The sequence below is a fragment of the Apis mellifera genome, linkage group LG13 (assembly GCF_003254395.2).
Source record: "Apis mellifera strain DH4 linkage group LG13, Amel_HAv3.1, whole genome shotgun sequence".
Lineage (NCBI taxonomy): Eukaryota > Metazoa > Arthropoda > Insecta > Hymenoptera > Apidae > Apis > Apis mellifera.
Genome location: NC_037650.1, coordinates 10,826,793 through 10,843,400, shown reverse-complemented (window position 1 = coordinate 10,843,400; position 16,608 = coordinate 10,826,793). Strand labels below are relative to the sequence as shown.

Below are 16,608 nucleotides of genomic sequence, written 5' to 3'. Positions count from 1 at the left end.
AATCCATAAATCGGTTCTCGATTCCTGGCTGAGTAATTCCCGACCAACCGGTTTCTAGACCCATTAAAAGGATCGACCAAGGCACGCCGACGTTTTTATTTCATCCCGGCTGTGAGAAACCAGTCACCGTTGTCAATATATCCGTTCCTCCCGGTCGGGTGTTCGCACGTGGTCCCTATCGTATCGCGATCCTCGGTCACACTGTTCGGCCACGGTTTAACGATCCAACAATGAACGACTCGTCACGGTTTTCCGAATAATGTAGCGGTTCACGGTGTCGAGAAGGGTTAGGGCGTTCATTCAGAGATTTATGAAACGATCGAAACGGGACTCGTTGCTTTCTATTTTTTTTTTTTTTCTATCGCTTCATCTCGAAAGGAATACAGTGAACGCGAGGAAAGGAAGAAGTCAATAAATAAATCGTTATTGAAAATAATATAAATGAGCGTAAATATATATAAGATAAGATCGATATTTGCAAAGATCTCTGGAAAATTGTCATCAGAACGAGAAAGTATAATGCTTTTCTTGAAACGAACTTATCTCGGGAATTTAATAGAGAGACTATTTAATAGAGAGACAAGAGGGTTTTGTTCAAGAATATAGAAACTTATTAATTCGAATACACTTGAAAATATACGTGAAAATGTTTATGCGCATATAATCCTTATCCCCTCACAGTTTCGATTCGTTATCGTTTTATTCTAATTCCTCTTTATCCCGTTTAATCCGGCTATGGTAACCTATAAACGCGAATGTAATTACAGTTGTACACGCGGCATGCATATACGTTACTTGGTTTTTCATTTCTTCGATAAGGGGAATGTGGAATGTTGGAAAAATGGAATATCGGCGAAGAAATATTCTATAATCGCATCACGCTAGAGAAAGATCCTTCGTGAAATCTATCTAGGTAAAAAGGTAAAAAGATGGCAAGTTGAAAGATATTTCGAATCGCCTCCGCTTATTTCCGCTCGATTCTTTTCCCCTCTTTGTTTAGAAACAATATTTCAAATATTCTGATCGCATCACACTAAAGAGTTCAAAACTCTTTTGATAAATCGTGAAATCTAAGGTAAAAAGATGGCAAGAAAGGGATTTCGAATTGCCTCCACTTATTTCGATTCTTTTCCTCTCTTTGTTTAGAAACAATATAAATATTTCTCAAATATTCTGATATCGCATCACACTAGAGAAAGATCCTTCGATAGATCGTGAAATCTATCTAAGATAAAAAGATGGCAAGTTGAAAGATATTTCGATTCTTTTCCCCTCTTTGCTTAGAAACAATATAAATATTTCTCAAATATTCTGATATCGCATCACACTAGAGAAAGATCATGAAATCTATCTAAGGTAAAAAGATGGCAAATTGGAAGATATTTCGATTCTTTTCCCCTCTTTGCTTAGAAACAATATAAATATTTCTCAAATATTCTGATATCGCATCACACTAGAGAACGTTCAAAACTCCTTCGATAGATCATGAAATCTAAAGTAAAAACATGGCAAGAAAGGTATTTCAAATCATCTCATTTATTTCGATTCTTTTCCCCTCTTTGTTTAGGAACAATATTTCAAATATTCTGATCGCATCTGATAGATCATGAAATCTAAGGTAAAAAGAAAATGGCAAGTTGAAACCATTTATTTCGATTCTTTTCCCCTCTTTGCCTAGAAGCAATATAAATATTTCTCGAATATTGTATCATCACGCGTACTTGGCGTACGTTTCAGGTGTTCTCCTGCTGCTCTTCACCACGATCGCCGCAAACACGACTGAAGATCCCCCAACCAGCTCGGAGAAACTGTCCACCGAAATTATCGACCGTCCATCCAATGCCACGATATCGGTGAGCAACGAAACAATCGCGAATAAAATAGCATCCCGGAACTCGGGATCGACAGAGACCGAAAACGAGGCCGTCGATCCGTCGAACAACTCGACCGATCAAAAAGATCCGGAAACCGCGCGCGAGAGTAAAGATGGCGAAGCGGAGAGGGAGGAGAAAGTGGCGATACCGACGATCCACGAGGACGATCAACTGGCCAGGTTACCGGCCGCTGATTCGTCCCCCAATCCTGGATCCTCGAAGCTCGAAGATTCGATCTACGGGACGTCCGCTGGAAAGAGTTCCAGCACGAAGACGTTGTCCGAGGACTTTTACAGATTGTCCAGGACGAATGGGTTGACCACGGTTACCGCGAAGCCCGCGTTGGAAGAGGGCAAGATGGATGGAACGAGGAACGGAGTCCAAATGGAACGATCGAACGTCACCACGTCGTGGCAGGAATCCCTAGCAAGCAAGATCCCTAAATCCTCGATCGTCCACCGATTCGATTTCCCGGAGGGGAAGGGAGACAAGATGAAAGCGGAAGCGAAGAAGGAGAGGAGCGAGGAGTCGAGCCTGCAAAAAGTTCGTTTCCTGGAGAAGGAAGAGGAACAGGACGAGGAGAAGAGGGAGGAATCGGGTGAGAAGAAAGGGAGCAAGAACTCGGAAGTGGCTGGGTTGAAGGGGGAGGTGGATCCTCCCATCTCGTTGATCAACGACACGTACGTGAACTACAGCCATCGTTACAAAACCTCGACGGCCGAGGTCTCGAGAGAGAATGGTTCCGAGAATGGGACCAACCTCATCGGCGAGGAGAGCACCGTCGTGACTCATCATCCGAAGGAGGAGGTGGAGGTCGTCGGGAATGTGACTCAGCCCGCGATTCAACGGATCGTCGAGCCGCGATCCCGAAACGCGACTTCGAAGGACGCCAACCTTGGCAACGTCGAGTCGGGCGAAATCGCCTCGAATCGGAACGAGGACTATTCGCGCCGAGATCCAGCCAAGGTTAACGAAACCAGCTCGGTCGAGATTCAACGAGAGACAAGCGGAAACGATGGGCAGAAACTGGTGCAACTTACCACCACTTCTCCTATCGCCACTACTACCACGATCACCACAACCACCACCGAAAAAACGTTTCAAGAGGGATCTTCGACGACGTCGAGTCCGGTTCCAAGAGGAAGAACCATAGCATTTGCAGAGACGAACGAATTTGCGAGGTCGACGCCCAGCTCGAGGCTCGACGTTTCATACACGAGGAGAAACGAGAGCGAGGACAAGGGGACGAAGCCTTACCCCTACGCCAAGTCTTCCTCGAAAGAATCATCCGCTCCCGACTCGAGCAACCGGCTGCTGATCGAGATCACGACGGAGGAGGGTTCCGCGATGGAGAACACGATCGGCAAAGGGCGATCGGAGGAGAAGCTGATCGTGACGGAGGCGTCGGACGTGTTGGAGAACAGTATACAGCAACGGTCGAAGCCGGCCTACCGCGACGAAGGGAGCGGCAGCAACGAGTCGTCCACCGCGTCGAGCCATGTTGCTCGTCCCTCGCCGACTCCGACCGACTCCAGCACGTCCGTTCCGAGGGGATCGAGCACCGAGCGAGGGATGATCCAGGGATCATCGAGGGAGGAGAGCTCGACGAGCGTGGGGAACGACGTGCCTAGGTGGAACGACAGCCAGGAGACCGTCTCCTCTAGCGTGGATGTGACGGGAAACGGGATAACGGAAGTGAGGCCTAGGCCCGAAGAATCTCGACCGAGGGACGAGCTGCCCTTCCGTCAGATCACCGAGCCCAGCTTCCGCTCCTCCGATCTCCCCTCGATCCAAAGAAACTCTTCCATGGAGCCTCTCGTGCCTGCCAACACGGAGAGGAGCGCCTCCTCGTCGTCGCCCGTCGCCACCACCATCGAGCAAACCTTCGTGGCCAACGCGACCGAATCCTCTCCTCAATCGGCCACCTCAGACGCCAACGCAACCAACGAAATCCCTTCCTCCGACCCAGACCAGAGCTTCGCGCCCACCACGACTGGTGTCGAGTACGAGTTCGTCAGCCTATCCTTCGACTCGACCGAATATCCTCCTCCTCGAAACTCAACTACGGAGGAGGCCTCGACAGGAGAGGATGCAGCAGCCGATCGAACCTCTTCCACAGTCCCTGATCTTTTTTCGCCAACGAAGAACGACTCGAACGAGGCTCCAACCACTCTCATGCCTCCGTCAGACGAGTCAGACGATTCCTCCTCGATGAACGAGACCACGGATCGAGCCACGATCACAACTACCGTATTCGTTCCACCGAATTGGGTCACTCGAGGGTCGAGGGACGAGGCTGCTGCTGCCACGACGAGGACGAGTCTTCTCGAGGAGGGGATCGGTTGGAGCGGGGTGGACGAGGTCGCGAGAACGACTGACGGATTCCCATTGGATTCCTGGAGCACTGTGGAAGATGGAAAAGAAGAGGAGGAAGGGATCGCGACGATCTCGTCGGATTCGAAGGATACGACCGAGCAACCCGCTCAATTCACTCCTATGTCGAGCGTGAACGCGACGGATGGAACAGTGGCTCCATCTGCCACTCCTTCTGAACACTCGATTTCGAGCACCGTCTCGAGCCCAACCATCGGCTCCCGTGACGTCCCGTCCAGGAAATCGGATAACGCGTTGCCCACTCGCCAAGAAATTACGTGGTTGGTGCGCATCGTGATGGAGGGCGGCAGGTACGACGTGTGCCCGAAGATGGACAAGTTGAAGGCGATTCTGGCGAACATCCTGCAGTCCGGGATAAACAAGTAAGTGTGGTGTAATGTTAATGATTGTTCGCCAGTGGAAACGGGTCCATTTTCACTTTGGACATTTTGATCCTGACACCTGTAACCTATAATGATATATATTGGGTTGGCAACTAAGTAATTTCACTCATAGATGGCTTCAGTTGAATTTTTAGGTTTGCTGGCGTAGTCTAAATGTAAAACACATTTTGTTATTTGATAGTTGGCAATTCAGCTATCAATCAGTAAAAAAAGTTTTTTGATCGGATGCGTAGTTTTCGTTTGGCGTTCGTTGAAAAATGGAAAATCAAAAGGAACATTATCGTCATATTTTGCTTTTTTTATTTTCGCAAAGGGAAAAACGCATCGCAAGCTTACAAAAAGTTACGTGCTGTTTATGGCGATGAAGCCTTAAAAGAACGTGTCAAAATTGGTTTGACAAATTTCGTTCTGGTGATTTTTCACTCAAAGACGAAAAACGCTCTGATCGTCCAGTTGATGACAACCTAATCAAAGCAATAATCGATTCGGATCGTCACAGTACAACTCGTGAGATTGCAGAGAAGCTTCATGTATCACATACATGCATTGAAAACCACTTAAAACAACTTGGCTATGTTCAAAAACTCGATACATGGATTCCTCACGAACTGAAAGAAAAGCATTTAACGCAACGCATTAACAGCTACGATTTGCTAAAGAAACGTAATGAAAATGATCCATTTTTAAAACGACTGATAACTGGCGATGAAAAATGGGTTGTTTGCAACAATATCAAGCGGAAAAGATCGTGGAGCAGGCCACGTGAACCAGCTCAAACAACATCAAAAGCTGGTATTCGTCAAAAGAAGGTTTTGTTATCAGTTTGGTGGGATTACAAAGGAATTGTCTATTTTGAACTCTACCATCCAACCGAACGATCAATTCTGTTGTCTACATTGAACAACTAACGAAATTAAACAATGCAGTTGAAGAAAAGCGGCCCGAATTGACAAATCGAAAAGATGTTGTATTCCATCATGACAATGCAAGGCCACACACATCTTTGGTCACTCGGCAAAAATTATTAGAGCTTGGTTGAAATGTTTTGCCACATCCACCATATAGTCCTGATCTTGCACCATCTGATTACTTTTTGTTTCGATCTTTACAAAACTCCTTGAATGGTAAAAATTTCAATAATGATGATGATATCAAATCGTACCTGATTCAGTTTTTTGCTAATAAAAACCAGAAGTTTTATGAACGTGGGATTATGATGCTGCCTGAAACATGGCAAAAGGTCATTGATCAAAATGGGCAACATATTACAGAATAAAGTTATTTCCATGAAAAAATTGTCTTTGATTTTCTAAAAAAAATCCGCAATTACTTAGTTGCCAACCCAATATAATAGAAGAGTCTATAATAATATAATAATAACTTATAATAATATATACAATAATTCGAATAGGATCGATATATGAGATAACATATCAAATAGAAACAAAGACACATGTGAAAATAAACGTGTTTCCTCCCGTTTTTCTTTCCACTAATGAACAAGTACAGTTTATTGCTTCGTTGTATACACAAAAGGCTTAGGAGAGAATAATATATAGGAATTCTGTCTTTCGCAGATCGGTATCGGACGAGCAAATTATCCTCCATGAAAATCCGTGCCAGGAATCGTCGGATTCGACTCCGTCGTCGTCGTCGTCGACGGATATGACGTCGATACTAGTTTACGTGGTGGATGAAAAGGGAAAGTTCGACATGAATATGACAAAAATTTTACCCAGCTTGTACGAGGAATCGCGTGATCGAATCACGTTCCCGATTAAAGTAAGTTGAGTTTATCTTACAGTTGGTCGACGAACAGTTTTTATTGTTATACAAAGTAACTCGATCTTGGTCTCTTTTCTTTCGTAATTCTTTGCGAAAAATTCTTAATACTCTTCTCTCGTGTTTATTTTTTTTTACTAATAACACATTTTTCTCTCACAAATTATAATTCTTCCTCGAATTTATTCTCTTACGAGATGACGAATAATCGTTTTTAATCGTTTAAATTATAACCTCTTTGTTTTTCTTTTTTTTTTTAAGACAAATTTAAGAATCTTGCGTATCTTCACTTATTTATATAAATGATGTATAGTTTCGATAATTTGATTTTTGCACTCGTAGAAACTCGTAGTTTGTGCACCACGTGTTTGAAAGATTGACTGAAATTAAATCGATGTACACGATTACGATACAGTTAACCTATTCCGCCGACTGACCCGCTCTTTTCAGATTCAGAGATTTCTTCTGGTACAGGAAACGATTCCGGACTCCGGAAACGCAGTGGCGGCCATCGTGGTCTCCTCAGTTGCCTTGATTTGCCTGGTTCTTTTGGCCGGTCTTCTGGTAAAAATCTTTTTTTATTTTTCCTTCCTTGAAAATCAATGAAATCCATTTCGATGATATTCTATTATTCTCGACAAGAGAACCTTTTTGTCGAGTAATAAAAATGTTTGTTTTTTTCCTTTTTTTTACAAAAATCAAAGTGAAAATTATTTCCTCAGGATATTGTTTTAATTTTAATTCAACTATTTCAATCTTTGGAAAAATCTTGTAGAAAAATAATAATAGAATAACATATTGAATATTTATACAGATTTCAAGTTTATATCTTTATATATATATTCTTGAATACAATTTTATTCAAAAATATATTTCATCTTATAAAGATTCATTTTTCAATAATTAATATTTTTTCAATTTTTATCAAGCATTCTCGTGATACGTACAATCTACCGTCATTTTAGGACGGATGAATATTTCGATTTACTTTTCCATATTTATTTCATAGAACTAAATTATTTTGTTAACGCTTTTCGTTAATAAAATAATGGCGATATATATGCAAGAGCAATTTTTTCAATCTTACTTTAAAGAGAAATCAATCTTTAAACATGATGCAAAAAGAAAAAAAATCTTTAAATATATCAAATTATTATCCATTGGCTTATTATCCATCGAATATATTATTTATATAGATATTTATTTCATCCAGATGGAACTGGATTATGGAAAACGTAAACAGATGGATTGATTTCGAGGGAAAAATTGCTTTCCAACTTCGCGTGTAAATAATTTTAACTGTATATAAATTCCTATTCAAATTCGTTACATATGGGCTGGCACTCTTTTTTGAATATATATTCAAAAGAAAAAAAAAACTATTCAAGAAAGAAACTAATGAAACGAGGATTCAGTTGCGCAGGTCGGCAAAGATCTATACTATCTAAAAGGCCGTCGTCGTGCTTACTCGTTAAGCTCATTTCGCACGATGTTACGTATTCATCCGTCCACATTTGTGATTTATTCCCAGTGTACGTAAAAAAAACAACTAATGATAAATACGTGTATGTACGTACGTGTGTGTGTGTGTTTGCACGTTTGCGCTTTTTTCACGCAGTGAGAAAACAACGTTTACGTTGAAAGGGAAAAAAAAAGGCCGAGCCTTGGAAAAATCCTAAAAAAAATATCGGTTGCTCGAAAGAAAAAGAGAAAGAAGAACAATCGTGCACGTTGTCGCTCGCTGTTGTTGTTTCGTTGCCACGACGCTCGTCCTTGAATCGGCTATTACGGATCAACCGTACACCGCTCATTGGTTTTCTCCTCGCGCGCACCATGCACGCGTGTCCCAATGTCGAAATCGAGACGTGTCTCCGCCATATCGCTCGACATATAACGCGAACATCCTTTCTTTTCTTCTTCCCGTGGAACAACCGATTCTTTTCGTTCGATTCGAGCGAGATGACGAGTTGTATCGTCGTAGAAAGAGAAAGAGAAGGGAAGAGATTTGTCAATTGGACGGAGATCTCTTTGTTTCGAAAATTTCTACTCGAATTGTCATCGTATCGTATCGTAATGCACGGAATATTCAAGGGAGGGGGGAGGCAATGGTCGATGATGAATCAGACGAATATTTTAAAAGTAAGCTAAGAATATCAATCAAGTTGGGCAAAAAAAAATTTACGACTCTTTTGAAACGTCGTTGAAATGGAAGAAAGAAAAGAAATATACAAAAAATGAAATAACATTTAATTTTTATCGAGTACCAATACTCTTTATAATTAATTTAATTTTATCGAGAAATGGAAAAAAAAGAAAAAGGAAAATTATTCACTATTCAGATTTTGTCTCGTATACAAAATGAAGAATCAAATTAAATTTGTCTAATTCTCGCCATATATTTTGATACCAAATGGAACGATATCACAAAGCAATAGATGGATAGAGAAAGATATCTCAAACTAATGCCAGTTATTTCTGGTTCGACGAAAAATAGAGCTTGATTTTTTATTCGACGAGAAAAGAAAAACTGTAGGCGTAGCCCGCGATAATACCTTTATTCGCGGATGCAAGAATTACAGGTTTGCCTTCGAGCGGATGTTCCGTGCATTACCTACGTAACCGTGTTTCCAGTAAGATCGAAAGATTTGATTTTTTCTACGAGAGGAAATTTTCTTCGGACAAAACTCGCTCGAAACGGAAGATATTTACATACGCTTTTTTTTCTTTCTTTCACGAATGATTAATTTGCAAAGCGATAAGGAGCTCTATTGAGAAAGAGAGAGAGAGAGAAGGACGGCGGTGTATAAAAAAATTGAAAAATGATTTGCAGTTCATTATGAGGAAAAGGCAAACGAGGTTCAACTATGGCGAACGATGTCGGCCAGTGTCTTTGGACGCTTACAGCCTTGACAGTGTTTCCGCGTACAACAGCGTCAGACGCAAAGGAGTGGCGAGGTCTTCGAAAAGAAGCTATGGGAATCCGACTTTCGAAGATTCGGTGAGTTTCGTTGAGATTTCGTAAGATAAAAGATAAAAGTTGATATGAATATTAAATGAATAGAATTACGATTGGCGAGCAATAAAAATTTTTTTTAAAAGACACTTTTTTTTTTTGACAAAGAGATATGTAAATGAACAAAGACGAATAAGATATTTATCTGTGAAGGAAGAAGAAAAATATAAATGAGTAAATTTAGATAATTATTTTTCAAGATAGCAATTTTTTAAAAAAGAATTCGAAATTATAGGAATAGTAGATTGATTGTAATACGATAATTAATAATATCTTCTCATATATAAATATAAAAATATGTATTTTTTTAATCGTATCCTAGCCAAAACGTATTCTTCTGTTTGTAGCCAACGTTTAACACGTTCTTGTAAATATAAGTTAATTATTCAGGTAATAAAATTATTTTTCAGTAGTACTTTATTTTCTTTTTTTTTTTTTTTATAAATTATTATAAAATGTAGTAATCGATACCGTAACGTAGTAGTCGTTGTTATTAGAAAGCTACACATTTTTAAAATACTACGGCACCACTTTGTATTACTAAACTTCTTTTATATTATAATTTTAAAAAAAAAAGAAAGAAAAATTCTATTATTTCATAGTTAAAAAAAAAAAAATCTAAAAGAAACATCGACGTATAGTTCACGTAATAGTAGGTTTGAGCAAGAAACGAAATAACGCAATAAAAAATTCAACATTTAATTGAGTTTAGAGGAGTTTATATCCAGGATGTCGCGTTGCGAATAATTTAAAAGGAAAATCTCGATTGAATTATCGAACGGTTATCAATACTTTCTCCTTTTTTTATTCTCTGAGAAGAGAATATTCTTACGAAGATCGATGTAAAAATAGTCGAACACATCCGAGGGGAAACTCCGCTCAACTCCGTTAAACGGGGCGAAAAATACGTGGTTTCTTCTACGGTGTTGTTCCTCTTTGCAGAGCGCAATACCATCTCACCCGTTGAATTTCGCCGGGCTTTCATCTTTCTGTAACGACATTAACGCGATCAACGAGGAATTCGCCGGTATCCCGCAAGTCTCGGCGAAGATAGACGAGCTACCCGGTGGGGCGGAAGTGAAGAACAGATACGCGAACGTGATACCGCTTCCTGAGACAAGGGTGCTCCTTCAAAAAGTCAACAACGATCCTCTTACCGAGTACATCAACGCCAGTTACGTTCGGGTGAGTGAATTTTTTAACGATTGTTCGATTGCTTGTCAATCGGCTATTGGCATTTGGTTATTTTACCATAGGGGATTTTCGTTTCGTTGAAACGATTAAACCCTTTGCGCTCTCGAAGTGCTCTCAGACTCTTAGACTTCATCACTTTGATGACTCGAGAGGTGGCTCTTCATCGTTTATTTGGATCGATGCGGCGATATTTATTTTATGTTTGATTAAAATATCGCTTCATGAATAGATTTCTAGGTTAATATATTATGGATTGGTTAGATTTTTCTATTTCAAATTGGACCGTGATCTTGAATCGAAGTAAATTTAGTTCGAGTTTGATAGTCGTGGGAATAGAAATATTATTTTCAAAGTTTTCGAACTTTGGAAGCAAGGTAATGAAATTAGTTCGAGTGAAGATAAGTTATTAAGTAACGAAATTATTTCTATTCGTTAAGAAATTGACGAAGAGAGAAGGAAAATAGTGATGAAAATAAAGATAGTAAGAAAAGATAAAAAATAAGAATAATAGACAGTGAATATGAGAACATGTTATTAGGAATTCAAGATCAGTTTTTCATTATTAAATGAAATTACTTTTATTTGTTAAGAAATTGACGAAGAGAAAGAAAGAAAATAGTGATGAAAATAAAGATAATAAGAAAAGATAAAAAATAAGAATAATAGACAGTGAATATGAGAACATGTTATTAGGAGTTCAAGAGCAGTTTTTCGTTATTAAGTAACGAAATTATTTCTATTTAAAAATTGACAATAGAGAGAAGGAAAATAGTGATGAAAATAAAGATGGTAAAAGAAGATAAAAAATAAGAATAATAGACAGTGAATGAGAACACGTTATTAGGATATTAGTTCAAGATGAGTTTTTCGTTATTAAGTAACGAAATTATTTCTATTCGTTAAGAAATTGAGGACGAAAGAAAAAAGTAATGAAAATAGAGATAGTAAAAGAAGATAAAAAATAAGAATAATGTGAGAACACGTTATTGAAAGTTCAAGAGCAGTTTCGTTAAGAAATTGACGAGAGAGAAGGAAAATAGTGATGAAAATAAAAATAGTAAGAGAAGATAAAAAGTAAGAATAATAGATAGTGAATGTGAGAACACGTTATTGAGAATTCAAGATCAATTTTTCGTTATTAAATAACGAAATTATTTTTATTCTTTAAGAAATTGATAATAGAAGGAAAATAGTGACGAAAATAAAGATAGTAAGAGAAAATAAAAAATAAAAATAATAGACAATGAATATGAGAACATGTTATTGGGAGTTCAAGAGCAGTTTTTCGTTATTAAATAACAAAATTATTTTTATTTTTTAAGAAATTTATAATAAAGAGAAGGAAAATAGTGATGAAAATAGAAATAGTATAAAAAGAATATAGAATGAATGAAAAATAAGAATAATAAACAGCGAACGTGAGAGCACATTATTTAAATTGTAAGTTTTGCTCTCGATAAAATAAGAAACGTGAAAAACGACGTTTTATCTTGCCAATTACATTATTATTAAAATATCACACGAAACAACGATATAGACTTTAAAAATGTAAAAATTTCATATCTTAATTTCTGTTTAAAATCATTTTAAATTAGCTAAGAAATTCACCGAACGAATGAATCATTTAGAATTCTTTCGATTGAACAAAAAAAGTGCAAAGGTTAAACGTTGAAAACTGTTTACTCGTCTCTTATTACGATATTCTAATCTCTGATCAAGAAAATTGCAGAGGATGTCTCATTTGTTTTCCAACGATGTATTACGACTCTCGTAATTGCGTTCTCCGTTCTTTGCCCGATTTTACGATTTTTTATTTTTTTTTTTCCTATCATCGTCTCCATTTTTACCATTTTTTTCGCCATTCTTTTTCTCTCAAGAAATTTAATCTCGCTTTTAATCTGAGAAAATCGGTTTTTGAAACAGCTAGGTCGACGCATCTCGAGCGATTTAATAAGGCACGCGTGTGTAAAGTTTACGCGGGGTATTTTGCCTGCGTGAGAAAAGGACGTTGCATAATGCATTGCGAGGAATGACTGTTGCATAAGTCGCTCGAGGCATGGCAATATGCGGAAGCGGGGCGGACGTTAACACCTGTTTCCACCGAGCTATTAAAGGATTTAAATAATGCACCGATAGAAACAACGACGATCGGAACAATTAATTTTTATCGCCTCGTAATATCGCGAAATGTTTCCTCGAAATTCAATTACACGTTAGAATCGCAATTATAATTTAATAATAATTTTAACGTCCATCTTCCAATCTACGAGATTCTTTTTTTTTTCAATCCTCCTTCTCCTTTATTCACCAATTATTCGAATATTGGAAATGTTAGAATTGTTAGAATAGTTTTAGAGCAAACTGATTTCAAGTTCAGTTTTAACATTTCCATTTTCCCATCCGTTTAATTGCGCGTCGAACGTTCACAAAGGGCAACGTTCTCTAGGACTCGTAATTAGCAGCGACCGTTCCCCGCTGATCGATATTATCGATTGATATCGTATCCTGTGCACAATGCAATTATTGAATATGTTAATTGATTCTAACTGTAATCGATCGGCTCGAAATACGCTCGACACTAATTTTAATTCGAGGATTAGAATTTCGTCGAATCGGATGGAAAAATTTCGTTTCATCGATTACGATTAATTTTTCTCCGATCGTCTTTCTGATAAATTGATTCCGTTTCTTTTTTTTTTTTTTTTTTTTTGATTCGTTGTCGATTTTTCAGGGGCCAAAGAACGCGACGAAATATTACATCGCTTGCCAGGCGCCAATGGAGTCGACTGTCACCGACTTTTGGAGGATGATATGGGAGCAACAGAGCAAAGTGATTATCATGCTTACCGATCTCGTTGAAAATGGGGTGGAAAAGTGCACGGAGTATATTCCGCCCTCGGAGGTCACCGACTGTCGACGTTTGTACGGCGACTTCCAAGTCACCCTGAAGAAGAGGGAAACCAAAGAAAAATACGCCATCTCCACGCTTCATTTGAACGTAAGCGATAACGAAATGGGGAAAACTTTTTTCCAAAAAATTATATTTTATATCTGTGACAAAAGATCATATTATTACATCATCAAAGTGTCGAAGTATATATGAAAAATATTTATCACCGACAATTTTATCCAATAATAAAATTAGCTTCAATTTGAAACACGCATTAAATCCACGCATCGTCAATTTCTCTTCGATCCTAACACTCTCGTTATACCCTCCCCCCTCCTTCCCTGATTTAAAACCCAGTTACGCTATAACTCACTTTAACTCACGTTAAATCACTTCTTCGCTCAACTATCCTAACACGATGTGTAGGCTCATCAACCTGAATGGTGGACCCAGCCATCATTATCGCGCAATCGACCATTTGAAGAATCAGTCGCGTCACTGGAACCAAACGTGATGACTAAAAATTTCAATTATCAGAATATAATTATGATCGATGTAACGATACGAACACGAATTGAATTTCGAATTCTTTAGATATTTATTTTCGAATACATTTTAACGTGAAACGACGAATTTAGAAAAATGAAAAAGTATTGGAATGAAAGATCGAAATACACTTTTTGCCGATTCGAATTCGATTTAAGGAATAAATTGTTGATTAAAATTGATAATTGTTTACAGAATTTGGAGAAGAACACGTTCCGAGAGGTATACCACATTTGGTATTTGTGGCCCGTGAACGGAGTGCAATCGGACGGTGCCGGGTTGATAGCCGTGCTACTCGAGGCGAGGGCACTTCAAAGGGGTGGCCCTGGACCCATTGTAGTCCACTGTAGTCCCGGCACTGGACGCACGGGAACGTTAATAGCTCTTGACCTAGGAATTAGACAATATGAGATTACGAGGACTGTGGACGTGCCAAGGGTCGTTTACACTATCAGACGGGATCGTGCTGGGGCTGTCAAGACGAAAGAACAATACGCTTTCATTTACAAGGTAATTTACTTTTTAACGTGGCCCTGCCTGTTTCCTTTCGAATCGTTCATTTCATTTATTCGTTTATTTCGATTGGCATTGTGCACTGGTTTCGAGTGAATCGAGCCGCTAGAGCGCGCCATTCCGCGCGACTTACCGAACGAGCAAATGAAAGGATTTTTCCTTACTTGTTTATCATAATAAAATAAAATATATTTGTATCCTTTGTTTTTTTTTTTTTTTTAATTATGCTCCAGGAAAAGTGTGAAATATCATTTATAAAGATACTGAACGAAAATGTCTCATTTTCTTTTCTTCTTTTTCTTTTTCAGGCATTAAATTTATACGCGACCAAACTTGCCGGCGGTGTATTGGAATCTACGTGAATCCACCACTCGAGATCGTAAAGAAATTACCATTCGAATCGTAATAGAGATGTAAGTCATGGCAGAGAACTGCTATATCCGTGATCGATAAATAATATCATTGAAGACGATGGAAAAAACCGCGAGATTTTAAGAACGAATAAAGTTCCAGTTAGTTACCTGGACGCAGGAAGATATGGTAAATCGAACGAAGGAAATTGACTTGTGATACGTGGACCATAGCGAAGATCGTGTTTCGCTTTAGATTTTTGCTTAGTCCTTTCGACGTAAGAGACGTTAGTAAATTTAAAAAAGCACTCTTTACCATCTGTTTGTCTGTTCTTCTCGGTTGATAATTCAGTGTTCTTTTTTTTTAAGGTATCGTCGTTGAATAAAATAAAATTTTAAAAAATTTTTTTGTAAAATAATATTCGTAATATTTATGTAATAGGAGAATTTACACAAGTGATATTTATAATTAAAATTTGGAAGAAACGTTTTAAAATGCATGAAGATGATAAGAAATGATTACAGAGTATCTATAAAATTGTAATTTTATTTATTTATTTTTTAAGTTTTGAACCGGATAATAATACGAAATTACAATAATAAAATAACATATGAAACAATATTAAATTCTGAAAATATCAATTTATACAATTTTATATTTTAATAATTATACATATTTATTAATTTATCCAGAAAAATTAATGTTAAAGTATTGTAAAATTCGATTCAAGTTCAAATTAAAGTGTCATACGAACCAAAAATACAAATTATATATTTAAAAGAGCAAATATTAAAACGATTACTTTGTTCTAAGTATCTTAATCGAGAGAGAAGGACAAATAAGATGGTAACACGTTGAATAATGAATAATCGAGAGGCAGGAATTAATTTGTGATATCCGGACCATCCGTCAACGATATATTCAACTTTGTATTTCTTAGGCCTATTCGATTTCATAAAGCTTTTCTTTTTTAATCATAAATTTCGTCTCCTTTTTGTCAATTTTAATATACATATATATATATTATACACATTGCGTATATATTTAAATATCACGTATTTATATATATATATATATGAAAAAGATAATTAGATCTAGTTGGATATTTAAAAGTAAGTTGATAAATATATCAGTCATACGCGAAAGGATTTATCCTTTTCAATCAAACAAGTATATACAGCGATAATGAATGATTGAAAATTTGGACGAGCAGAATGAACCGTGATGCTTTGTAAAAGAAAAAGAGAAACAAAAATGAAAAAAAAAAAAAAGGAAATAATAAACAAAATAATAACATTCCCTCGAGAATTCACCTACGTGTGATTTAGCGTCGTTTTTAATCACTGTAAAAAGGAATAATACGCGCGTATTAATTATTATTTAGAATTACAATTTTATTTACACATCTCTAAAGATCTAGAAAGATTTCAAGGATCGATTTCATCTCTCTTTCTCTTTTCTTCTCCCGGACAATTTATAGATATTATACATAATATATACATATATATATATACATACATTATTGTATTATTGTTATTATTGTTATTGTTGTTGTTGTCATTGTACAAATATTTTGATTCGTAGCAGGTTGCTCTCTATAATTGTACATAGAAACCAACCGGAAAATACACCGAGTAAATTAGTCGTATTTCGTATTAGATTTTCGTT

At 37.6% G+C, this 16,608-nt stretch overlaps 1 protein-coding gene across 3 annotated transcripts in view; it reads left to right on the top strand.

The window, feature by feature from the left end:
• Nucleotides 1-16,223, top strand: part of LOC409714 (serine-rich adhesin for platelets) — a 58,212-nt gene extending 41,989 nt beyond the window's left edge. For 2 of the 3 annotated variants that reach the window (XM_016915879.2, XM_016915878.2), the window contains exons 4-11: nucleotides 1,738-4,630; nucleotides 6,229-6,433; nucleotides 6,884-6,997; nucleotides 9,264-9,431; nucleotides 10,389-10,631; nucleotides 13,372-13,638; nucleotides 14,272-14,586; nucleotides 14,898-16,223. In XM_016915879.2, coding sequence (XP_016771368.2) covers nucleotides 1,738-4,630; nucleotides 6,229-6,433; nucleotides 6,884-6,997; nucleotides 9,264-9,431; nucleotides 10,389-10,631; nucleotides 13,372-13,638; nucleotides 14,272-14,586; nucleotides 14,898-14,951 — 4,259 coding nt within the window. In that variant the 3' untranslated portion in view covers nucleotides 14,952-16,223. The remainder of the gene's footprint in view (nucleotides 1-1,737; nucleotides 4,631-6,228; nucleotides 6,434-6,883; nucleotides 6,998-9,263; nucleotides 9,432-10,388; nucleotides 10,632-13,371; nucleotides 13,639-14,271; nucleotides 14,587-14,897) is intronic. The other variant, XM_006568042.3, reaches the window with a different exon arrangement.
• The last annotated feature ends 385 nt before the right edge of the window (nucleotides 16,224-16,608 follow it).